A 27513-nucleotide genomic window follows, 5' to 3' on the forward strand; every position below is an offset into this window, starting at 1 on the left:
ATAGACAACCTTGCTGGCTCAGGAATTCTGGGAGTTGAAGTCCACGAGTCATAAAAGAGTCAAGGTTGCCTACCCCTGTCTTAAGCCATAGTAGGTTATCTCTACTGCTAAGTAAAATAAGGGAGACCTTGTTGCGTCTCTATTGTAAAAAATGAAATAGGATATGGGGGGGGGGAATCAGCAAAGAAAATTCCAAACATGTGGTCAAGAATTATCCCTCTCAATAGTTTTCCTTCCATAATTGTGCTCAATCAGAGTAGCCAGCAATCTATCATGGTTGCTTTTAATACAAGTTATAGGTTTGGCTTAATGGCCCTAGATACACTCTACTGACTCTGTAGTTTCTTCTTACCTATCTATCTGTTTTTGTGCCTTCAAATCAGTTTTGATTCCTTATGACTGCCTAGATAAATCCACGCAGCTTTCATGCCAACATTTTCAGAAATGGTTTGTCATTGCTGTTTTCCTAGGTCTGAGAGAGAGTGACTGGCTCAGAGTCGCTCAGATGGCTTTGTACTCAAGATAGGACTAAACCACACCGTCCTCCAGTTCCTGCCTTTAACCACTATACCAGTGGTTCTCAACCTTTCTAATGCCGTGACCCCATAATACAGTTCCCCATGTTGTGGTGACCCCCAAGTGGGTGTGGCCACCAATAAGAGGGAGTAGGACAGCTAGGGAAAAGGGAAAAAAATGGCGGACAGCGTGGTTTGGCGACCCCCGTGAAATGGTCATTCGACCCCAAATGGGTTCCCGACCCACAGGTTGAGAACCACTGCACTATACCAAACTGGTTTTCTATTCCAAATTACACAGAATAAAACAAACACCAGCATTATATATTAACTACCAGTTTATAACAACAAATGAATTCATTGTTATTTTTAAAAAATGATTAGTTTTTATTTTAAAAAGACAACTATGTTAACCTTTTAAACTATGTTATAAATAAGAATAATTCAATGTAACACAACTGAAATATTTTATATATATATAAATATAAGAAGGCTTACCTCTTTGCTTCCTTCCAGGTCAGATTCACTGCTAAATTCTTCTGTGTTTATATTTTCAAAATCTGACTCTCCAACTGCAATTGGTACAGTTACAGTAAGGCCTGGATTGTTTATAAATGACATGTAATCATTTTCATCAATAATATATTTTTCCACACTGCTGCCTGTTCCTACACCACTGGTCGTTCCATTTCCATCTCTCTGATAATGAGCTTCCTTAGTTATTTCAATCATGGTGTGGTTGGAAATGTAGACATCTTTCTTGTGGTTTAGTTCTTCAAGGACTTTGATATCATCTATAGTTTTCTGCTTTGTGCTTTTTTGGACAACTTCTCCCAATGTTTTCTTAATGTAATCTATTCCTTTCTGAATCCTCGCCACAGCAATCTGGAGATTGTTCATCTCATTATCATCATCAGTAGCAGCAAGATTGTCTGAACTGAAGGAGCTCAGGAGCAAGGCTAGAAACAGGTTTAATACCTAAAAGACCAAGAAGGAAAGCATCAGATGCAGATGAGGCTTTTTTATATAAAAGTAAGATTTATAGCAAGAAAAAATGACAAGCATGGAAGAGGAACCTTGCTTATGAAAGGGGTTCAAATATCCTTTCCCAGTCTGCTATATTGTATTCATCAGCAAGAATGGACAGAGGTCCCCAACCTTTTTGGGCACCAGGGACCGATTATGTGGAGAGAGGTTTTTTTGCGGACTGGAGGGGGCATGGTTTTGTATGCTCCCTGCATCCTGCGGATGGGGCTTTGCTTGTTTGTGCAGCCCGGTTGCTGGCATGCCACGGCCCGGTACCGGTCCAGAGACCGGGAGTTGGGGACCCCTGGTCTGAGATGATGCGAGGTGTTGGCCCATCAATACATAATATCAGGAAAAACAGAACTAAATTCTTAAGTACCATGCACTACTTCAGTTCCAGGCCTCCATTATCTGCTTTGTTTAATTTTATTCATCAGCACCATCCCAAAGAGACAGTCTCACCTTCATGGTTAGCAGAAATCAGAGATGGAGTGAATTGTCTCTTTTAATTCCTAGCAACACTCCAAAACCTTATAAAATAAATAAATGAAACATACATATCAATTTTCAGTGTGTTAAAAAACAGAACACCAAGAGCAAAGGTTCCAGCCTCCTTGCTTTCTGCTATAATATTATTAATAAAAATGTATTAAAGTCATATGCTGTCCAACTCCCAGTGACTCTGGGTGGTTTATATGTAAAACAGGGCTTAGTTTTAACTTGGAAAACATTAAAAATATGCTACCTCTTAATCAGTACATCCCATTCTGAGAACATCATTACCTCAATCTGCAGTACACCAGATGAGGCATTAGAATCAACACACTCCAAATATTTATTGATGTTCCTATTCTGCACTGATTTGTCTATTCTTTTATTAATAGTATTAGCACAGTACTGTAAGATATCCAGTTGGTCCTTATGGAACAAAGTTTTATCTAATCAAACACAACAGTTTCATTCTTATCTATGTTTTATTTTCCCAATTTTTCTAGATATGTACAATGTTATATAGGGCAGTAATTTTTTTAAATTTTTTTTAAAGCATCCAGAAAAAGGAACTGCTGTCATACAGCCAAGAGCTCCCTTTTGATCTTTTAGCTGTTTCTGGCTTCTAATGAGACAAGTTGTTTTCATACTGTGTGATGGTTTGCTTCTTTTGCTATCGGAATGATTTTTAGGAGAGCATTCAAACAAAACTCCTGTGGTCAGTTAGCCAGCATATTTGAAAACTAAATCTAACAAATGTGAAAAAAGCATTAGTTATAGGTAGTCCTTAACTTACAATAGTTCATTTAGTGACCGAAGTTACAACGGCACTGAAAAAAGTGACTTATGACTGTTTTTCACACTTACAACCATTGCAGCATCCCCGGGGTCATGTGATCAAAATTCGGATGCTTAGCAACTGGTTCTTATTTATGATGGTTGCAATGTCCTGGGGTCACAAGATCACCTTTTGCAAACTTCTGACAAGCAAAGTCAATGGGGATGTCCGATTTACTTAACAACCTTGTTATTAATTTACCAAATGCAGTGATTCACTGAACAACTGTGACAGGAAAGGCCATGAAATAGGGCAAAACTCACTTAACAAATGTCTCACTTAGCAACATAAATTTTGGCTCAGTTTTGGTTATACATCAACAACTACCTGTACTTATATGAAGGCCTCACAAAGTTAAATATGTACGTAATTAAAGTAAATTGATTAAATTGAGGATAAAAGCATGCCTACGTTACTCACTTATACTCATCCTTAATTTTAAAATAGTCAGCAAATCAATAGACTCTTCACCTAGGCTACCGCTTTAGAAGCTTTCATAAGTAATGAATATTGCACTATATTATAGGTAATATAATACTGTAACAAATATTGTAATATATGAATGTATTAAATCCTGTCAAAGATGATTTCAGAAATTTGGGTTGGTGCATGCCTTTCCTTACCGAATCTTTTAACTCTTGCTGGTATGTGTGGGTGTGTGTCCTAACACAATTTAAAGTTTAGCATCACAAAATATTTCTTCCAAACTGCTGCCCACATGTTTTGGTCTGATGCAGGACAATGGTGAATTTAATACTAATACTAATAATACATCTGCCTATCCCAGGTCCTGGGTAAGGACTCGATAGGTAGACAAAATGGCAAATCCAGTCTGAACATCTGGCTGACTGTGCGATGATCCATAATAATAAAAGTTGGAAGGGACCTTGGAGGTCATCGAGTCCAACCCCCTGCTCAGGCAGGAAACCCTACACCATTTCAGACAAATGGCTGTCCAGTCTCTTCTTAAAAACTTCTAGTGTTGGAGCATTCACCACTTCTGGAGGCAGGTTGTTCCACTGGTTAATTGTTCTAACTGTCAGTAAGTTTGTCCTCAGTTCTAGGTTGCTTCTCTCCTTGATTAGTTTCCATCTGTTGCTTTTTGTCCTGCCTTCAGGTGCTTTGGAGAATAGCTTGACTCTCTCTTCTTTGTGGCAGCTCCTGAGATATTGGAACACTGCTATCATGTCCCCCCTCGTCCTTCTCTTCATTAAACTAGACATACCCAATTCCAGCAACCGTTCCTCATATTTAGTAAAGTCAGACTGCATTGGGTCAGTACTTTCTTTAATTTTGGAAGAACAAGCTGAAGAGAGCACTGAAGTGTGAGCACCCAGTTCCGATTCAGTTCCTTCCATGTTTTTGCATACTGCAGAGAAAATTCCACTTTCTCCCCAGGGGCTAATTTATGCTTTCAATAATCAATAATGCTAAATGCATTCACATTGAGAGGTTTTGTGTAAAGCCTAAGAAGAAATTAAACCAATCTTTAGCCTAGTGAGTTTTCTACCGATAACTCAGTTACTGTACTGGATAATAAAAAGCAGAGCACTTACCACTAAATTCCCAATCACCATGACCAACATGAAAACAATAAGGCACATGGATTGGCCTGCAACCTCCATACAGTCCCACATGGTTTCTATCCATTCTCCACAAAGAACTCGGAACACGATCAAGAAAGAGTGGAAAAAATCATTCATGTGCCAGCGAGGGAGTTCACAATCTTCTGCAATCTTGCACACACATTCCTTGTAGCTTTTACCAAAGAGCTGCATACCAACCACAGCAAATATGAAGACAATGATGGCCAGGACCAAAGTCAGATTTCCCAAAGCACCCACAGAGTTGCCAATAATTTTGATCAGCATATTTAACGTTGGCCAGGATTTTGCTAATTTGAAAACACGAAGCTGAAAAAGCAGTAATAAAAATATACAATTATTAATAATCAAAACTATTTGGGGGGGGTATCTTTTACATCACAATTTATAAAAAAGAAATATTAGAAGAAGAAAGAACTATGCTGCTTTGTAATGTCCCCCTCCCAAAGTGAGTGGATTACTTAAACCCAGTATTTTCGAAGTGTCATTCAAGATTCAAAACAGTATTTAGTCTATTACTTTATTAGAACACACAATAGAGAAAATACAGACAAATGTTTATAGAAAAAAGGAATAGGATTAAAGTATAAGTATGAATCAAGAAACAATAACTGGAATAATTCTTAAATGGAGACTGAACATCAGGAAAAGGGCTTAGGTAAGGAACTGAGCAAGGCAGGGGTGTCAAACTGCCAGCCCATGGGCCGGATGTGTCATGCCGAAACCACACCCACCCCATTGCTGGCTATGGGAAAAAAGCCACGATACATCGCAACACGTCACGTGACATTGAGAGTTTGACACCCCTGGAGCAAGGCTTTGAACTCATTTAAAATAAAAGAAAATGCACTATTTTCTCTCTATTGTGGCACTTAGAAATCAGTATATATCCAATTCCTTCCTGCATTTTAGGAAATGACGCTCCATAATCCTGGAATTGGCTTAAATTCCTTCTTTATTCCCAAACAACGAAAACCTCCAGCAAAATCTTCCTTCACTACAGTACAGTACTCAATGGGAGATAATCATATTACTAGTGGTAGAGAAAATCAATCCATAGGCCAAACGTAAGCATTCTCCAGAGCTCCCACTAGTAGAAGTGCCCATTACCTACTTAAATACATTTGATGAAATATAAGCTAAAGATCAGTAAGAGCTGATTTATTGAAATCTGAGAGCAATATTTAGAAACATATTTTAATTTAAACTTAAATAGTGAACAAAGTTCTCCTGTTATTTCTTATTTTTAAGACTTTGTGAGATGCATTTGCACAGTAATATAAACTGTACTTAAACAAGTTTATGGAGATACTGATCAGTTAATCTCAAGCATTGTTTCTAGAGTTCATAAGTTGAGAATTTTGTTCAATTTCTTATTTTTTCCAGATATAGAAGTTAAAATTTACTTTTCAAAAATATTTGTGTTCTTCTGGTATTGTTTTGAGCTACTCTGAACATTATCTAAGTTCAAAAACTGTAATATTAATAATTATGAACTTTGAAAACACCCTTTGCTTGAATAATGGCTGTTTTAGATTTCCCTTTTTATTATTAAGGGTTATAAGACTGCTTTTTTGATGTTTTTAAGGGACATTATAAGTGTTTTTTTCAGTCCCTGGAATATGACTACAGCACATGGTTTCTAGAAGCATATTGTACCTAGCCCAGATTAGAAACTGTTCATTCAGAATCTTTAAATTCATTTGATCATTGAGAGTTCATTGTAAGCTTTACAAAATAACTTTTGAAACAGTAGTATAAAGCAGGGCTTTTCAACCTTTTCACCCATTGTACCACTTTTAGGATACAGCAATATCCGAGTACCACCAGGTGTCAAAAACTTGATGACAAAATAAAAGAAAAAAAGTGATAAAGTACAGGTAGTCCTCGACTTACAACAGTTCACTTAGTGACTGTTCAAAGTTACAATGGCACTGAAAAAAGTGACCCCCAAGCCACAGCCGAGCAAGACACCTGCCTGCCCATCAGGTCGCGCTCATCCTCCTGTCCCATGTTTTCACTGTTGATGATTGGCAGCGGGGGTGGGGTGGGGGTGTTTGGTTTTTATTCCCCATCTGTTGGGTGGTTGCAGCAAGTTTTGGTCACTTCACATGATCTTGGGACACTGTGACCGTCATAAATATGAATCAGTTGCCAAGCATCTGAATGTAAATCACAAGACCCTGGAGATGCTGCAAAATTCCAGCTGATCTGTGCTTCTTCTGGGCTCAGCAGAAATACCAAGATCAGTGCTGCTTTCCAGCTGATTGGTGCTTTTTCAGGGCTCAACAGAAGCATTAGGATCAGCGCAGAGCTCCAGCAGGAGCCTGGCGTTGATCCTGGCATTCCCCTGAGTCCCGAAGAAGTGCCGATCAGCTGGAAAGCGGTATTGATCCTGACACTTCCGCTGAGCCCTGACAGCCCTGCAGCTCTAGCCATCTCTTGCTCAGACTTGTGCAGTGCTGCCACCGGTTCAGCTCATTCCCCTCCTCCGCTACTTTTCTAGGATGTTTGCATACCACCTGCCAGGTGCCAATGTACCACAGGTGGTACCTGTACCAGTGGTTGAAAAGCCCTGGTATAAAGAAAAACATTCAAGAATTTTTCAGTTCATAATGAATATAGTGATATTGTTTGTGAATATAAAGACATGGAATTTGGTAAAAAATATTATATTTCTTGGTATATTTACCAGTCTGAAGGATCTTAGGACTGACAGTCCTTCCACATTTGCAAGACCCAACTCCATCAAACTCAAGCTGACTATGATGCCATCAAAAATATTCCAGCCTTCTTGGAAATAATAATAAGGATCCATGGCAATTATTTTGAAGATCATTTCTGCAGTGAAGATCCCAGTAAAAACCTATATACAAACATTAGTTTAAGTATGAGTTACGATGCTTTGAAATTAAAGCAAGTACTTAATGCAAATATTTTCTACACATGAGAATCACTTTTTTTTAAATTCTGAAACAGAAAATTAGTACATCTAGATAAATGGTTCTCAACCTTTTTAATGTCGCGACCCCCAACTGGTCGTAAGTCGAGGACTACTCAACCGGTCGTTAATTGAGGACTACTCAACTGGTGCAGCACCGTTTGCAGAATGGGACTTTTGGCAGGCTCAGCAGGGCAGAGACAGCCTGGACAATTCCTATTGGCTTTTGAAAGCCAATAGAATTAGACTATTCAAGAGAGTCTATTCTATTGGCTTTCAAAAGCCAATAGAATAAAAGGGAGTAGCACAGCTAAGGAAAAGGGGGAAAAATGGTGGACTGCATTGTTTGGCGACCCCCGTGAAATGGTCGTTTGACCCCAAATGGGGTCTTGACCCACAGGTTGAGAACCACTGATCTAGATCAGGGTTGTGGCCTTGTATGAAAATATGTCAGTGGTGGGATTCAAATATGTGAACAACTGGTTCTCTGTGTGGATGCCACTTCCGGAAGTCCATTCTGGGCCTGGGCAACAAAAAATTAGCTACCGGTTCTGCCAAAGTGGTGCGAACCGGCTGAATCCCAGCACTGAAATATGTTAAATATCAAATCCAAGATCTTTGGCACAGAAAGCATCTGTTCTACCACTGAGTTATAATTTTTTTTTTCCCATAGAAAATACAGATACAGCTTGCTATAGAAGTATAGCATGACAGAGTTAGTAATATACAAGTTTAAATGCTTTCAAATTATAATACATATGCTTTTAATACTTCATCTCAATAGAGGACTCTTTTCTTAAGCCTTGTATGCCTATGTATCTCCCATTCCAAGGGTGTTACTATTGTGTAGGGTAGAAAAACCAAAGTTGCACCCCTTGTTAGCAATAAAGCACAGAAAGATGACTCTGGCCCAACCTAACCTTTCTTAAAGGTTTGCAGTAATCTGCCTTGAACTCTGAAGATATAAACAGGATGGATGGAAGGAAACAGAGGGAAGGAGGGGGAAGAGATAAAGAGAAAAGCAGATGTGAGTTCTAGGTCAGTTGGGTGAGTTTAGGCCAGTTGCACTCTCTCATCCCAACCCACCTCACAGGGCTGTTGTTGTAAGAAAAAGAGGAGGAGGGAGGAGTATTAGCTATGTTCCCTGCATTGAGTTATACATAGGTGGGTGGGTTAAAAATGTTAACTCCCTCCCACAACATATCTTCATCCTTTTTTAAAATTTTAATTTCTGCACAGATTTTAGAACAGATGATGATGAAATAATTTATTAGAGTACATAAATTTATTATTTGATTTCTTATTAAAAAAAAGAACTTGGTTCAATATGATTTGCTTTAAGTTTTATAGAAGTTAATCATCATACTTCACCGTAATGTTCTTTGAATAGAAAGAAATGTATTTATTATAGTCAATAGCTCATTCCAACTGGTGTATGCCGACCTCATTTATCAGCCAGAAGACTCAAATCCAGGAAACCCCCACTGGCACTGGCACAACATCTGCCCAACAACTTTAACATTGATTCCCAATGGAAAGCCAAATGGGTCACTGAACACCCAGACATAGGAATATAAATGACCCCATAAGAAAGATGTTCAAAAGGTTTTGTACTACCACACCAGCAATGGACAATCCTGAACAGGATTTGCACCTCACATGGCATCTGCCGGGACTCTCTATATAAATGGGTCATAATATCCTCCCCTCAGTGTGACTGCAGGATCCCATGTCAAATTATAGATTAGATCGTGACTGGTTGTAAGCTGAGGGCATATACCAGTCCAGTATCTGATTTTTTTTTAATATAAGCGATGCTGCGCTTCAATGGTTAGATGGCCTAGGCCAGGGGTAGGCAACCTTGGCTCTTTTATGACTCATGGATTTCAACTCCCAGAATTCCTGAGCCAGCTGGCTCAGGAATTCTGAGAGTTGAAATCCATGAGTCATAAAAGAGCCAAGGTTGCCTACCCCTGGCCTAGGCATTGGTATTTGAACACAGATCTTTTTAACATTTATCTTTTACTGTGTTTTTTACTCATCTAGGTGAAATGTTAATATATATTGCTAGTCCATGTATGATATGCCATATGCTAAATAAATAAATATAATCAATTGCTAAGCACAAATCTAGGGAATGAAAATAAGTATATGAATTTCAGGCACAGACAAAGAAAATGAGGTTAACAGATTAAGAGGGTAACGCTCTTGCAGCTTTAAATTCCAAGAGCAAGAAACACATTATGCATGCAGTCCATACAGCATGAGCGCTGGTTTACATGCTACCCTGAACATGCTTTTGTCATCTCCGCACACTGCTGAGGTAGTCATATGAACACCAATGGCCAATAGTATATTGCAGAACAGTGCTTTTCAAATTTGACAACTTTAAGAGATGTGGACTTCAACCCCAGAATTCCCCAACAGCATATAGCACACATGTTAAAATTGCCAAGTTGGAAAAATACTAAACTAGAAGAAAATTTCTCTTAAATATATTTCTAATGACATACTGTGCTGTATTCCGCTTTCCTAAAATGATCTGACTGAAGCCCTCACCAAAATTTATGCCCAGTTACGAAATTCTGGGTATTTAAGAATACTGTACTGTTGATATCTAAAAGACAAAGCCAGATTCAGCAAAAATAGACATTTTTCAACGGACAAAAGTCTGAGATACGGATAAGGACTTGTGGGCAGAGCAGTGACTTAGTGCTGTCTCTAAAAATGAGAGAGGCAGGGCTTAGAGACCATTTTCTTTGTCATTCGGGATTCTTACTTCTTTATTTTTTTTTCTTGATAAGATAAGTCTACGCAAGTTTTTCTTATTTTCTGTTTTCTTTTCTGCACTGAAAATAATCAAGAACAAGAATTGTTCGGCAGGGAATCCTATTTGGCTACTGAATTTCAAGGGCACAGTTTGAAAGAATAGGGTTTTTAGGCTTTGCCTGTAGTCTATTCTATAGCAAAAAGCTATAGAATAAACCCTCTGTGCTCGTCTAGACCAGTAGTTCTCAACCTTTCTAATGCCGCGACCCCATAATACAGTTGCCCATGTTGTGGTGACCCCCAACCACTTATACATCACCGGGTGCCAGGGGCATGGCCAAAGAAAAGGGGGAAAAATGGCGGACAGCCTTGTTTGACGACCCCCATGAAATAGTCGTTCGACCCCAAATGGGGTCCCGACCCACAGGTTGAGAACCACTGGTCTAGAGCATAATCCAGGAAAGAGTATCCCCATGTAATCCAGATCATCAAGATGATTGTGGAAAAATCTATGCCTTTCATTAAAGGCACATTATATATTTGCAGACTTCATAGATCACAAATATGGATACCTAAATGGCATTAAACTCTATGTCTTCTATCTGGATTCATCTTCCATATATTGTCACATAGTTTTGGCATGAATATATGATTTCTGTCTATAGAAGTTAATACCTTGGTAACAGAATATTATCAAATTTGGGACTTGTTTTATTGATGGCTAGAGGAAAGAATAAAGGATTAGGAATTAAATATACCGTAAATGCCGGCGTACAAGGCGACCCGGCGTATAAGACGACCCCCGTCTTTATAGCCGGGCCGCATTCCTAGAACGTTGTCTTATACGCCGGAAACTACCAGTATTTCTGGCGTATAAGACGACTCGGCATATAAGACGACCCCCGTCTTTGGCGCCGATTTCAGCGCTCGCGGAAGTCGTCTTATACGCCGGCATTTACGGTATATTAGCGAATGTAAACTCAGACAGCACATTGGTTGAAAAATTATTATTGTATATATGGAAATTTTTTTTAATAAAAATTCTATTAAAAAAGAAGTTAATATCTTGGTAGACATTTTCAAATCTCTGACTTAAATTAAATATTTTTTTAAAGAGTGGCATTTGCTAATAAAAAACATATTGTGAGTTTCAAGAGTGAACGAAACAAATTAACATAATGCAATTGTTATTTCTGACTACTGTTTTCTCTCCAATGTTAAAGTAGCAATATCACACTGAACCATTTTTAAAACTACTCTCAGAAATATGAGTCTCTCAAATAAGTTTAAGAAGTTAAGTGGTTCTGACATTATAATATGGTTCAGAAAGTTTCTAGCATTAGAATTTTACGAGTGAACAAAGATTGGTACCACTAATCAGCTTATAGAATTGTATATAGGATAAACCTTAATATTTCTTAAAATGATCTCTATTAAGAAGCTTAGCTACAGTATATTTAAGATTGCATAATATTGTCAAACAACATTACTAAGCACATTGAACGTAATAGTGGACTTCATGTAAAGGGAATCATCTACTTAAGAGCTTTGTGTAGTCATTTCCCACTGGTCTTCCTTACAAAGGAAAACTGTCAATGAAATTTCATCAGACAGACAATTTCAGAACAATTTCAAGCAATAATCTTGCCCCTTGATGAGTATGACGCTCTTTAGCTTAAGACTGTTCTACACTGCTTCTTCAGCTTCCACTGGCCTACTGCTATTAATGTATTACAGAGAGTCCTTGAATTAAGACCATAATGGAGGCTGCCCATTATGACTGTGAGCTGTAACAGTCATAAAACACAAAGTTATGACTTTTTGTAGCTATCATGTTGCAATGATTCACTATCGGTGTGGTTTTCCTGAAAACCAGAAGCAACTGCCAGTTGTTTAGCAAAACCATTGTAAAATGCGGCCATGTGACCGTGGGACACTGCAAATGCCCTTGAATGCAGTTATGTTGTCAATCACCCAAAGTCTGGTCACATGACCTGGGGGGGGCAACTGTCAGAACTTTGGATCTGGGTTGTAAGCCCCATTTTTTCAGGTTGGTTGTAATTTCAAACCACCACTAAGCAACGGATTGTAAGTTGAGGACTAGCTGTAATGCATATCCTCCGCAGTCAACTGGAAGAACCTAGGATAAGCAAAACTCTCCTCAATCCCCCCCTTCTTCGCAATCATTGGATAGCATCCTGCATTTTTATGAAGTAATAATTTAAATTTGAAATAATATTTTCAAAATGTAATGAAGAACATTGTGAAAAGATGACCCTGGTTTTAAAATTGGAGAAAGGAATATCAATAACCTGCACTATGCTGACAGCACTATTTGGATAGTTGAAAATATATAGGATCTGTAACATCCGGTAATAAAAGTCAAGGAGCACAGTGGAAAAAATGGACAAAAATAAAATAATAAAGAAGATCAAACTAATGACAGAATGGGAATAACCAGCCTTAGACCTGACGATGATATCTATTCAAAAGCCGATACCTTCTGCTATTTAGGATCAATCACCCAAAGGAACAAGCAATCAAGAAATATGCTACAGACCAGCATATGGAAAGCAGCCATGAAGGTGTTTGAGAAAAATATTCAGATTACATGATGGGTTTTGAGGGCCACACAGGATGCACTTTGTAATACCAACAACATGGGCTTTGTAGTATTGTTTTACCTGCTAACTAACATAATTATTTTGTATTTTATTTTGACTTATTTGTCTCTCTTTTTAAAAGATATTAGTGGTTAGATTGATAACTTCTAACATTCCTAAACTTCAAGATAAAAAACTGTCTTTGTCCCCCAGGTCGAGATAGGATGGGATGTTTGATAAGAGAAAGCTTATTAGCACTAACTGATATCTGGTTTGTCTCTCTGTGAACTCCAAAAGCTTTATGACTTTTTTTCCTCATTAACGTCTTAAATTTTACACCACTGCTTTTGTCAGACCTCATTTAAATGGATATGTCCTTGTCACATGTACCATATTTTCCGGCGTAAAAGACGACTTTCTAAACCATGCAAATCTTCTCCAAAGTTGGGGATTGTCTTATACGCCGAGTCTTCTTATACGGCGGAAAATACGGTAATATGTTTTAACTCCCTATAACTGCTTTTCTGTGCAAAGGAGGGGTTACTTTTGTCCTGTCCAATTAACTTTTCTCTTGTCATTTCCTTTGATGTATTAATTATAAAAGAGACTGAAAGCTGGGTCTCAAGGTTCCCTCTTTGAATGAGAGGAATTCTTTTTAGTCAGAACATTCAAAATAAATTGTAATAAAATGATCTTCCTGTTTTGGTCTGTTTCATTGGAAAGCACACATGCTGAGGCCTAGAACAGGGCTTTTCAACCAGTGGTACGGGTACCACCTGTGGTACATTGGCACCTGGCAGGTAGTACGCGACCATCCTAGAAAAGTGGTAGCAGGGGAGGGAATGAGCTGAACCATTTGCAGCACCGCACAAGCCTGAGCGAGAGATGGCTGGAGCTGCAGGGCCATCAGGGCTCAGCGGAAGTGCCAGGATCAGCGCTTCTTCGGGACTGTCAAGGCTCAGCGGAAGCGCCAGGATCAGCGCCAGGCTCCAGCTGGAGCTTGGCACTAATCCTGGCACTTCTGCTGAACCCAGAAGAAGTGCCGATCAGCTGGAATGTTGTAGCATCTCCCCTGGATCTTGTGATTTACATTCAGATGCAACTAATTCATATTTATGACGATCACAGTGTCCCAGGGTCATGTGAAGTGACCAAAACCTGCTGCAACCACCCATCAGATGGGGGGGGGAATAAAAACCAAACACCCCCACCCCACCTGCCAATCCTCAACAGAAATGCTCACAACAATGAAAACCTCGGACAGGAGAAAAAGCGCCGCCGGGCGGGCAGGCAGGTGTCTTGTTCAGCTGTGCCTTGGGGGGGCACTTTTTTCAGTGCCACTGTAACTTCAAACAGTCATTAATTGAACTGTTGGAAATTGAGGACCACCTGTACTTTATCACTTTTTTCCTTTTGGGGGGGGGTCATCAAGTTTTTGACACCTTGCTAGGCGGCTGGTGGTACTTGGACATTGCCATATCCTAAAAGTGGTACAAAGGGTGAAAAGGTTGAAAAGCCCTGGCCTAGGAAACCATATTTGGCTAACAGTCTATACTTACAACAGTACAGATCAGAACAGTACATTGTCAGCCTTACCAGGCAGACCAGACAGAAAACATGACCAGATAAATTAATTATATTTAATTGTAGAGATAATAAAATCTTGCAAGCCTGAAAGTAAAATTCTCATGCTCCCACCTTTACAGATCAAGAACTTCTGAGCCTCTTCCTCCACCTACTATGTAGCTGCGGTTACACTGTCCCTTATCCATTAGCAGGATTCAGCCGGTTCGCATCACTTCGGCAGAGCCGGTAGCTAATCTTTTTGTTGCCCAGGCCCAGAACGGATTTCTGGAACCAGCATCCACACAGGGAACCGGTTGTTCACATATTTGAATCCCACCACTGCCCGTATCTGACCATTCACTAGGCAGCATCTCTTCACCTCATCTCCCAAGGTCTTTCCCACATATTATTATTTTTTGTTTACTAACCGCATTTATATAACTGCCCATCTCACTAATATATATACAAGTATTCTCTGTGATACTCTATGGACCTGAAAGTTGGAGTTTGAAGAAGGTTAGGGAACATATTGATGCTTTTGAACTTTGGAGTTGGAGAAGACTCCTGAGCATGCCAAGGAAATAAAGAAATGGAGCGAACAAATCAACTCAAGAGTTTTCCCTCATGGTATAAATGACCAGGCTGAAATTAGCTTATTTTGCACACATTATATGAGGGGCCCTGGTGGTGTAGTAGTTAAAGTGTAGTAGTGCAGGCAAACTCTGCCCACAGCCTGGAGTTGGATCTTGACAGGGCTCAGATCGACTCAGCCTTCCATCCTTCCAAGGTTGGTAAAATGAGGACCCAGATTGTTGGGAACAATATGCAAATAATGCTTACATTGTAAACTACCCAGAGAGTGCTGTAAAGTGCTCTGGGGCAGTATATAAGACTATTGCTATGAAAACTAGAGAGGGGTCAAATGCTGGGAAATGTGGAAGAAAAGAAAAGAAGAGGAGCAGCATCACGATGGATGGACTCAGTTATAGTGGAAATGAGTACCGTGTAGCAATACCTGAAAGATCATGTTAGGGACAGGTCGTCATGGAGAAAAAAATCTATGTGGTTGCTAAGAGTTGAGAATGACGTGATGGCACATACTCAATTAAATGAATAAAAAAAAAGAGCATGTTTTTCAGATTCAATTTAAGAGGCAGCTGCTGTATTTTTCTTCCCATACAATAGCTTCTTTTCCCCATGAGTTTCAGGAATATAGTAAGAAACATTTTCCTTTTCACAAATGGAACCAGCAGTTCTGAAACAGGGCCAAAACAATTGTGGTGCTATAATATAAATCAATACTTAATAGAAAAATGAATAAGCTTAATATCCAATTAATTAACTTTGGATGAAATTTTCCTGGCTCTTTAAGTTTGTTTATTATTAAATGGATACCTCAATATTTTACTGACAATTTTTTGCATTGGGTTCAATTCTTATTCTTAATAATTTAAAATCCTTGCAAATTGTACTGCATACTTAACAATTCCTACAGAAAGATGCTGGACACGCATATGAGATACAGAGGTTTTAAATCCTGTTTGTCAAATACATACCAGATTTCCCACTGAAAGTACTTGGTAGAAATCAGAAGTCATTGGGTAATGTTCCATGGCCATAAACAGTGTATTCAAAACTATGCAAATAGTAATAGCAAGATCGACAAATGGATCCTTCACTATCAAATTCATAACGTGCTTTACATTTAACCAAGGGCTCCAGCAATCCCAAATCAAGAAAACATTTGCAAATCTATACCAGCATGGCGGACACTTCTGCCGGGATTCTTCAAGTTCTGGAGATTGATAAAAGATATGTATTAGTTTTTTCAATTTAATGCATTCCATATTCTGCAGTATTCTGGCAAACTACATATAAATTTAAGAATGCATGGGAAATTTCCTTATGTATATGTTTATTACTATTGCTTACTAATTTATTTACACAGCTGATAGAAACATCTGGCACACAGGTCGGCAACCTGCGGCTCCGGAGCTGCATGCGGCTCTTTGAGCCTTCCCCTGTGGCTCCCAGCCTCCTCTGCCATTTGCAGAGATAGACAGAGACAGAGAGAGGCACTTGCACTTCCCTGCTTCTCTCTCTGTCTCTCTCTGTGTTTGTGTTTTGTGTATGTGTGTGTGTGTGTGTGTGTGTGTGTAAAAGAGAGTAGACTCACAGTGTTCTCCGACAAGCTGAAAAGCTTTTGGGGCGGGGCTCCTCCCTTTGCTGCATCTCTGCAGGAAGCAGGAAGGGCAGGAGAGAGCTAGCTAGCCCAGCTATGCTGATTCAGGAATTCTGGGAGTTGAAGTCCATGAGTCATAAAAGAGCCAAGGTTGCCTACCTCTGAGCTTGTTGGAGAACAGCTTGAGGCCAGCTTGCCAGGTTAGCAGAAGATCGGAGAGAGGGAGAGAGGGGGGGAGAGAAAGAGAGAGAGAGGGAGAGAGAGAGGAGGGAGAGAAAGAGAAAGCAAGAGAGTGGGGGAAGAGGACTGGCAGACCAAGGCAGAAAGACGGAGAGGGAGAGAGAGAGAGAGAGGGAGGGAGGGAGAGAGAGACAGAGCGAGAGAGAGACCCTTTTGACATCTAAAATGAAGATAACACTGCATATATCCTTTTTTATCTTATTTATTTATTTATTTATGAGACTTATATACCGCTTTAAGCGCAAGCACTCTCTAAGCAGTGTACACCAGTAAGCAATGTATATATATATTTACATTGCCCCCAACAATCTGGGTCCTCATTTTACCTACCCCGGAAGGATGGAAGGCTGAGTCAACCTTGAGCCGGTGAGATTTGAACCGCTGACCTGCTGAACACAGTCACTAAAGTGGCCTGCAGTACTGCACTCTAACTGCTGCGCCACCTCGGCTCTTATATATATCTTTATGATATATATAAATATAAATATATATATAATATATATATATATATATATATATATATATATATATATATATATATATATATATCATAAAGGTGAAAAAGGATATATGCAGTGTTATCTTCATTTTAGATATCAAATGAGTTTTGCGGCTCCCAGTATTTTGTTTTTGGTGGGAAACGGGTCCAAGTGGCTCTTTGAGTGTTTTGGATTGCCTACCCCTGATCTAGCAAAAGAAGAGCTTGCTATATAGTTCAGGATTGAACTGTGGAGTCCTTGGCGCTTTCTGAACTTGGTTGTTTGCTTGCAGACATTTCATGCTACACAGTAAGATAGTGAAATGCCTGCAAGCAAACAACCAAGCTCAGAGAGCACCAAGGATTCCACTGAAATATGTACTTTTATAACTAAACATGCTTTCATACAGTCTTCAGAATTAATTCCGACACAGGACATTTTAACTGAAACAAATAGACTCTTACTACCAGTTATTCCTACCTATTGTCTTAGCTGCAATTAAGTCTTATTCACCATAAGAGTTTGCTGCAGTTAAACCAATAAACATTAGGGGGAAATGAAGGAAGACTTTAATTTTTCAGTGAAGGTAGAAAAACTAGCACACTTAGATCATGGACTCCCCTTCATTGCTTTATCTGGCCTGCTCATTTGAATTAATTTATTAAATTTACATGTACCTTGTTACATACAATTCTATGTGGCTAAGAACAGTAATAAAATACAGCAACAAAATGACTACAACAAAAGAGTTGCAAATGTATTACTTTTGAAGTCAGAGTAATAGGGTATTTTAAATTGTTGTTTTAATATGCTATTTTTAAAATAACCACTTGATTCTATGTACAGTAGCTGACCTTTAAGTATTCAGGCTGACCTTCTCATGAATTCTCGCTAAAGGGCTTAAAGTATCTTTTTCTGATAATCTGAAACATTAGCATTTTGATCCAGTCCTCATTCACTACTGAACGAAGTTTTCCCACCATATTGTGGCACAGAATGTTGGAAGCCAGCAACTCTTAACCATCCCTACATTCCACTTGCTCTGCTACCATCGTTCCCACAAAAAGAAAAAAAAGTACTGGAATCCTGGAACTATTAAATATATGCCTACGACTTCAGTAGTAAAACTGTTTCCATTTGAGAGAATGAAATCAGGGTGATATCACTTCATGTTAAAATGACGACTTCACATCCTACCATACCTTCCATAGTATTTGTAAGGATGCTGGCTATACTCATGGCTCTCTGCCTTGCTGCAGATTCTTCCATCAGTTCCATAGAAATTTGATAAGAGCTTAATCTTCTTTTTCTTATTTCCGTTTCAGTTGTTGTACCCTAAAAATAAAGTTATTTTCATTTTAATGTATTGCAGGAGTGAGAGACAGATTGAGTGTTGTTGGACCATTCTTGGTACTTATGTAACCTTACGGAAAAAAACCTTTGCAGATCTCATCTCTGTGTGCCAGTTATTGCTATTAGACCTATCATTTATTATGTGATAATGGAAGTAAGATGTTTCCTCACAGTTGATCTAAGAATCTTTTTCTGTGTTTCACAAAATGGTTTCAGACTACCATATATGCCGGCGTATAAGACGATTTCCGGAAGCGCTAAACTCGGCGCCAAAGACGGGGGTCGTCTTATACGCCGAGTCGTCTTATACGCCAGAAATACTGGTAGTTTCCGGCGTATAAGACGACGTTCTAGGAATGCAGCTCAGCAATAAAGACGGGGTCGTCTTATATGCCGGGTCGCCTAATACGCTGGCATATACGGTAAATTCAGAGAAGAGCAACTAAGATTATCAAAGGCCTGGTGACTAATATATATGAAGAATGGCTGCAGCACTTGGGTTTGGCTAGTCTAAAGAAAAGAAGAAACATGAGTGACATGATAGCAGTATTCCAGTATTTGAGGGGCTGCCACAAAGAAGAGGGCGTCAAACTATTGTCCAAAGCACCAGAAGGCAGGACAAGAAACCATGGTTGGAAACTGATCAAAGAGAAAGCCTGGAATTAAGGAGAAACTTCCTGACAGTGAGCACAATTAACCAGTGGAACAGCTTGCCCTCAGAAATCGTGGGCGCTCCATCACTGGAGGTTTTTAAGAAGAGACTGGACAGTCACTTGTCTGAGATGGTATAGATTCTCCTGCTTGAGCAAGGGACTGGACTAGAAGACCTCCAAGGTCCCTTCAAGCTCTATTCTATTCTATTCTATTCTATTCTATTCTATTCTATTCTATTCTATTCTCTTCTATTCTATTCTATTCTATTCTATTCTATTAGCTTAAAGCTTTAAGTGTAAATCTCTTCACTATAATCTGAAAATAAGTCACAAAAGAATTAAACTTTTATGATAGTATGTTGCAGGTTTTAGTGAAAGAGCATACAAAAGTTACTCTGAGGCAGTCAAATATATATCATCACACCTATCTCTTGTGCAAGGATAGGAAACAAAAAAATCAGATGAAGTGACTGCACAAGCAGAGTTCCTGCTCACCCAAGATGAATTTCTTATTAATTCTCCATCCCTCCGTCCCTTTTTCTTGAAATTTCCCAACTCTCAAAGAGCATTTTTATTGATTAGAGTTCTGAAGAAGGGATGAGTCAATCAGACACATCCTCAGGCAATGTAGACGCAAGTATCTCAAGATGAAAGGATGGACAGACCAGAAATATAGCAAATAAGTATTTCAGACAAGGTCAAATGCAACAAATGTGGTTTAATCACCTCTGGTAAAAACTGTCCAGTAGGTGAAGGGAGTGCAGGAGGTCCTCCCATTAAGGAAACAACACCATTGCAATCCACTGTACTGTGCATCTTCCCATTTGCAGGAAGTACTGGCACCATCTTTGATGACAGGCTGATTTGACTGGTAGTGCTGTTGCGACGCTCGCTTGTTTGTCTGTTTGGAACAAAGAGAGAATCTCTCCTGCTCTCATTGTCTTCAAGAGTGCTGTGTTCATCATCAGCAAAGTCATTCTCTGACCCAATATCTTTTGCTCTCCCTCGGAAGCTGAAAATACTTGTTCTGCTACTGCGTCGTGGGGAAAACAGGGAGCCACGGAAGCTCAGCAAAGACTATAAGAGAGGCAAAAAGAAAAAAAGCAAACCAGTTATTGTGGGGAATTATTTGTAGATGAGTGGCTTCCCTGACTGTATCTTTCAGGAAAGTAAAGAACTTATAAATTAAAGAAATAAATGCCATTATTCTACAACCTCATCTTTGATATGCATTCTTACAAATTAAGATGTCTAGCTCGGATCTGAGAAGACCACAAGACAACCTGAGAACAATGAGTCATATATTCTTCCATTCATCCTCTGCTTCCTTGAGTGGAACACTTCAAATTTAAGGAAATGTCTTCTGAAGACAAAAAGGACACATTGACCAGCCAGCTGTTACATACAGTTACTGATGAAACTCAGTGGCTAGATCTATTTAACTAAACCACTGCAATTAACCCACCATTTATTAATCACGCTGCTTCATCAATTAATGCTTTCAGTAGCCACAGGAGACTGAAGCGATGATTTTGAAATCGAGAGCAGGAACAAAATCAATTTCTTTCTGCTTATCCTTTTATTTAATTGCACTACAAGAAATCCTTAATGGACACTTTTGCTCCTTCCCTGCATATTTCATTTCATTAGTAGCATTCATGAATTAATAAAGCCATCACCAATGTCAGAAGAAACCACATACACATAAACAATTGTTCCTATATTTGAATTTCTTTTCAGTAACTTAGATTCACAACGACCACTGCAATTGCAATATACAAACATTTACAAATCTCTTGGTTCAATTTTTTTAAAATGTGACTTTAAGATGATAAACTAACAATTTTATTTAGACATTACAGTAGTACTCATCCATATGAGTACTCATCAGTATGAGTACTCATATTAAACTCTAAGTGCTCTTTTAAGGAAAAGATAGATATAACTGCTGAAGTTACAAGAAAAAGTAACTTTTTCAGGCAGATTTTTATCAGACAACTATTTCTTAGACTTTAGAGAATCTATTGCAATGCCCAAATACACTTACTGTAACACCAAGTACAGTATTTGTCGATATGATCTCTACTTATTTTCTTAATGTTTTATACTCTATTTTATTTAAAGTCCTAGAGTTACCTTGGATGAGATGGGAGGAATACAAGTTTGATAAATCATAAATAAATAAATAAGGTGAGACCAGACGAGACAAGGCAAGATAAGACAACCTTTATTGTCATTTTTTTTTTACTGTGGGCACAACAGCCCACATCAAAAAATGAAATTTAGTTGCCCACTCTCAAAGTGAAACACATACATGACACACACCTAAACATACTATATACAACATATGTATAGACCCACACCCCTACAAAAGTAAGTAAGTAAGTAAGTAGGGAAGAAACAGTCTTTGGCCCTCTTTGCATGCAGTATTTACTTAAATTTTGTAAACCAGGTACTTGAAAACTTAAATTCCCACCATTCTCATCTAACCAACCAATTCCTGCTTTACTTTAGGTAGGCAATACCGTTCTTTCCTTTCCTTGGTGGTAGGATATGAAAACATCACAGCCCTTCACAATAAGGAAGACTTCACATAATAAGATAACATAAAAACTAAAGTTAAGGTTTTTTAAAGTTCTTTTTTTTAAAAAAAGAGGATCAAACACAAATGGCAGATTGGAGGCCACACTTTAGACATTAGACATCACAAGTATTTCATGGCGCACAAAGACATGAGAAGCCAAAATCCCACAGGCCGTGATCTGATACTCTTTTAAGATTTTTTTCTAAATTCAAATGGGAGGCCAGTTTATACCCATAGCTTCTGGGAAGTTTCAAAGAGTAAATATTGCAAATCTTTTATTTGGCGTGCAGGCCTATGCCTATAAAGATTTCTATATTTGGGGAAAATACAACCTAACATTCTGAGGGCAGATTTTTGGATTCTAAAATAAAGCCTTACTTCTTATTTCCCTAGAAGCCCTGTTTGGCAAGATAAACTCATATATTTGGCTAAAGCTACAATACTGGCCAGAAAGTTATCCCATCCCAACTTTATATAATCAACATCATTCCAGGCAGAGAAACTCTCTCTTGAAATAAAACTACCCATGTATCTATTCTATGGCCTATCTAAAGGCCAAGGGAATAAAACAGAGTGCTTTGAATACTGATAAACAAAATTATTTTAGCAGAACCCAAGCTTTATTTTGTTATTGTTATTTGTTTAATTTGGTTTATTTTGATTATAACTTTATTATTATTTTTGCTCCGGCTTCTTTCCTTCCCTTTCTAAGACCTCTCCTGAAGAGGCCGCCATGTACTTTTATACAAGTGCCTCACATTTTGAATGATTATGTGCTTCTCTGTCCTGGTCTGGTTGAGTTGGTGACACATGCTCTATCATATTGTTCCTTTTATAAGGATTACTAATAATATCTCTTTTAACAAACTATGTAGGTAGATCAGACACATTGTAATGGACTGTAGCCATCACTTATAAGGTAGCAAAATCTGTTTCTTGGAACTGAGTTATTAAGAAACAAATAACAGAACAGGTGATATAAAGGTTGAGTCATAAGTTTAAATCCAATTCTGTTGTTGCACTTCAGATTTTAGAGCCGGTTTGGTGTTGTGGTTAAGGCATCAAACTGGGACACCAGGCATTCTGGTTTCCCCTTAGACACAAGGCCAACTGGGTGAACTTGGGCTAGTCACATCCTCTCAGCAGGCAAAGATAAACCACTTCTGAAAAACCTTGCCAAGAAAACTGCAGGAACTAGTCCAAGGAAGTCGCCAGGAATCAAAAAAACTGACTTGAAAGCACTAAATAAATAAATAATATGTTTACATTCATAATGTATTTTGTTCTTATGTGTGTAATTATTTTTCTTCTGCTAGTATAAGATCTACTTCAGTCCAAGACTTGAAAATAACTTTCTAACCAAGACGTTGCCTGCTGAATTTTTACTTGTAATGTACCTCCCCCCTCCCTTTTTTTAAAACTATAAAGTGGAGCCGTGGTGGCACAGAGGTTAGAATGCCCTATTGTGGGCTGACTCACTGCTCACTGCCAGCAGTTCGATTCTGACCAGCTCAAGGTTGACTCTGCCTTCCATCCTTCCGAGGTCGGTAAAATGAGGACCCAGATGGTTGGGGGCAATAAGCTGATTCTATAAACTGCTCAGAAATGCCTGTAAAGCACTGTGAAGCGATATATAAATCTAAGTGCTCTTGTTATTGCTACAAGCAAACAACCTGTATATTGTTGCTAAGATAATAGCATGGGAGGGTCCATATAGTTACTTGATTCAAGGGAGACTTTATTGGTTAATTAAATTCATTTTTGTGAGGTTTTTAGTCTGGAGTCAGTTCTGTACCCTCAGTGTAGTGTTAATTTTAACTGTTTCTTCTTTTTACAGTATATTGTGGAGGACAAGGAAGAAGCCTCCCTGAGTAGTATAGGAATCTCTAAACTCAGACATCCCCTGGGCAGCAACACAGAGTTGGCTAATTCTTCCACAACAGCAGCCAGACAATCCTTGTGATCTCCTGGCTTAAAACACATCACTATGAGAAGGCCTTAGGAGTTTGCCACATGCTAAATAAAGTAAATAAACAGTATACTGTCCATTTTGATTTTATTGCTTTTACATTAATTATTGTAAATAGTTTAGGGTCCTTCTGAGCCAAAGAGGAAAAGATAAAGGTTTCCCTGTCAATTAAGTCTGACTATAAGGCATGGTATTCATCTCCGTTTCTTAGCCCAGGGAGCCAGCATTGTCTAAAGACAATTTCTGTGGTCATGTGGCCAGAATGTCTATATGCCAAAGGCACACAGAATGCTGTTATTTTCCCACCAAAGTAGTACCTATTTATCTACTCACATTTGCATGTTTTCCAACCATTTATCTACTCACATTTGCATGCTTTCGAACTGGTAGGTGGGCAGAAGCTGGGGCAAGTATCGGGAGCTCACCCCATTGCATGGAGCTCGGGTCTCGAACCCGGGCTGTCAACTGGCAAATTTGGCGTCTTTAACCACTAAGCCATCACACCCCTCTTTCTGGGCCAAAGAACGAGAAAGGAAAAAAACCAGAGGGCATCAAATGCAGCAAAAGAAGAAGGGGAATTTCTAGGTGCACCAATATCTCTGTCTCTCTCAATATCTCTATCATCTCTCTTCCTCTCTGTCTCTATCACCTCTATCTCTATTTCTTTATTGAACAAATATATTTTGAATATATTATGGTGGGATACAAGTATATTAATAAAGAACAAATGAACTATTGTGCTTTTATATTTTACCCACAAGCACAAATGCTTAAGTTGTAACTGAAGTTGCTTCTGTTGTTCAGGGTAGCTATTGGTAGCATATTATCCAGATTGCCCTGGAATCTGGAAAGAAAAGAAACAGTAACTATAATGGACCCTTGTCACTGAATAGAAGAATTGTGACTTCATAATAAGGTTATCTTATTATAATAAGGTTACTCCTGTGAGTCCCCTGGACTACAAGGCGATCAAACAGGTCAGTCCTAGAGGAGATCAACCCTGACTGCTCTTTAGAAGGCCAGATCCTGAAGTTGAAACTCAAATACTTTGGCCACCTAATGAGAAGGAAGGACTCACTGGAGAAGAGCCTAATGCTGGGAAAGATTGAGGGCAATAGAAGAAGGGGACGACAGAGAATGAGGTGGCTGGATGGAGTCACTGAAGCAGTAGGCGTGAGCTTAAATGGACTCCAGAAGATGACAGAGGACAGGAAGCCCTGTAGGAACGTTGTCCATGGGGTCGCGATGGGTCGGACATGACTTCGCAACTAACAACAACAACAATAGGTTTGGTAACAATAAGGTTACCAAATTGGCAAGACTCACATATATGGAAAAACGTAAAACTTTAAACACATGATACCCATTGTGATCCATAATCAGCAGCCATTTTATCTTACCCTATAAAAATCAAAGGGAACTATAGCAAACAACTCCAGCGTCTGTATGCATATCCTGCCCTGGTCACCAATCTTTACAAAAAAAAACCCACACTTATTTTCCTAAAGATGGAATTTATCAGGTTCTTGTAAAAGGAAATTCCATCAATGTGGGACTGATACACCAGGTTCTGATTTTTGGAGTTGAAATATATATTAGAATCTGCTGCATAGTTTAAATGAACACTGTAGCATACCTGGTGAGTTGAGGTTCTCTTTTCATAGGACAAGCGACCTCCCCTTCTGATGCTGTCTTCCGATTCAGATTTAGGAAACCTCTCCACTTCTTCCTTATCTCCTACTTCCGAAAACTCCTTCTGCTTCTTTTTTTTCCTTTTGTTCCTTCTGTCTTTAGCACTCTTTGAGCTTAATTTAGATGCCTCTGAAGAGCTTTCCAAGAGCTCCCCCAATCCACCCACGCCGCTGAAATCTCTTGATGCAACTGATGCTGCGGCCACAGCTGCCGTCGTCTGTTGTGTTACAGTATCAGGTAATTGGTATTACTTGGATTACAACACTCATCATCCTTGTAGAGAATTCCATTATTATTCCAAGGATACACAGTCACAAAGCAATTAAATACTAACATCAATAATGGATGTGTCCTCTTTGGAATGAAATAGAAAGGGAATGCACAAATGAAGGCAAACATATGTAATCCCAGGATAATGTTGCAGGATCCAATCTGGGTCATTCACCAGGATCAGAGTTAGTCTTCCACGTTTTTGGACGTGTGCTGGAGCCCATCCTCAGAGAACTTCTCTCTACCAGAATGTATACACAGACAGTACATATTCTTTCTATGAGAAAAGTTCCCTGAGGATGGGCTCCAGCTCAAGTTCGAAAGCTCAGAAGACTAAACCTCTGGTCCCAGTGACCAACTCAGATTGGATCCTACAAAGGTAATACAGTTTTCTGCAAATATGGGAGTATAGCAGTAGCTAATGTTTTTAATAAGGCTGTATTAAGGAAGTGGTTTGTTTTTTGTTTTTTTTACTTAAGACCTCTGCTCCAGGATCTAAATTCTGACTAAAAAGTCAACACTTGGCTGGCAGAGCATCTGCTCTGTGTGACAAGTTCGATCCTGTGCCTTTCTAAACAGGCAGAAAAGTCTCCGTGCTTGAAACCCTGGAGGGCTTATTGTCAATAATGCTGAGCTAGATGGACTAATTGCTCTCTCTGCATAAATTAGCTTGTTCAGAGATGCTGCTAACCCACAATCACCTCTTGAAATATCTGCATAAGGGTATTTTGTTGTAATACAGCAGACAATTCCACCAGCTGTTCAAGAATCAGCTAATGTCAAAGTTTGTAACTACTGTTTCTACTGTGTTTTAAAAGCTTCACAGATGCCAAGGTAAACTATTTTCACCTACTGCATTGTTTTTACATTTTCTTGAATGCCAACATTGTGTTTATCTCAACTGCTTTCCACATATTAGGCAGCGGAAGGTGAGAGTAGCCAATGTATACATGAATATGAACTTCAGTCATGTCGGAGGTTCCACTCACATATGAAAACTGTTATCAACAAAAAGCCCAGTGTTACCTTCCTTTAGCTATAGAGAGTACACAGAATACAATTCTGCCCTATTCCCTACAAGAGCCCTGCTCAACTGTGTCATTAAGGACTTCAGGCAATGTAGATGATGAAACTATGTGTATTTGTTGTATTAACCTCCTGCCCAGTCCAAGACAAGCTCTCTCCAACCTCCACAAATTCAGTTGGGAAGTGAGAAGAAAAGTACTCCTTTCTGCACGAATGCAAGTAGACCTCCACTTATTACCTGGAAGCCTGGTGGCAGATTACTCAGAACTGAACTCACAATCAAGCATATATGAATTTAGTATTCTTTAATGATCTTAGTTGAGTGTGTGAAGCTGGAAAAATCAAGGATGGGGTGAGTAGGCCATGGGAGTAGTGCGAGGAAATATTCCCACTTTTTACGTTGTTCAAAATTATCGTGCAAATGCCTAAATAGAACTACTGATTGATCACAAAAGTAGGACTTTTTAAAAAAATAAATAAATCCTTGTGCTCTAACCAAACAATTTAATTGTTAGAATAGACTGCCTTGGGCATTTCTTGGATAATGTTACAAAATCAGTTCAGCAAAAATAGGAGGCACTGTTTTAATCTCAAGTGGGAAGCCATAAAGAGGGATTCCAAATGGATGGAAGTATAGATTCAACAATCTACAAGATGACCAAGATGATCCTCCCCTTGTATTCCGACACTGTCATTATCCATTGATACGGATCC

At 38.9% G+C, this 27513-nt stretch overlaps 1 protein-coding gene across 1 annotated transcript in view; it reads right to left on the reverse strand.

The window, feature by feature from the left end:
• LOC120312280 (sodium channel protein type 3 subunit alpha-like) overlaps positions 1-27513 on the reverse strand; it is an 82113-nt gene that overhangs the window by 31450 nt on the left and 23150 nt on the right. The window contains 7 exon segments of the mRNA XM_039352797.1: positions 1014-1493; positions 4425-4781; positions 7165-7338; positions 15908-16146; positions 18455-18587; positions 19985-20335; positions 25448-25720. Coding sequence (XP_039208731.1) covers positions 1014-1493; positions 4425-4781; positions 7165-7338; positions 15908-16146; positions 18455-18587; positions 19985-20335; positions 25448-25720 — 2007 coding nt within the window.

Source organism: Crotalus tigris, unplaced genomic scaffold, assembly GCF_016545835.1.
Source record: "Crotalus tigris isolate CLP2741 ecotype Arizona unplaced genomic scaffold, ASM1654583v1 scf7180000018477.2129921, whole genome shotgun sequence".
Taxonomy (NCBI): domain Eukaryota; kingdom Metazoa; phylum Chordata; class Lepidosauria; order Squamata; family Viperidae; genus Crotalus; species Crotalus tigris.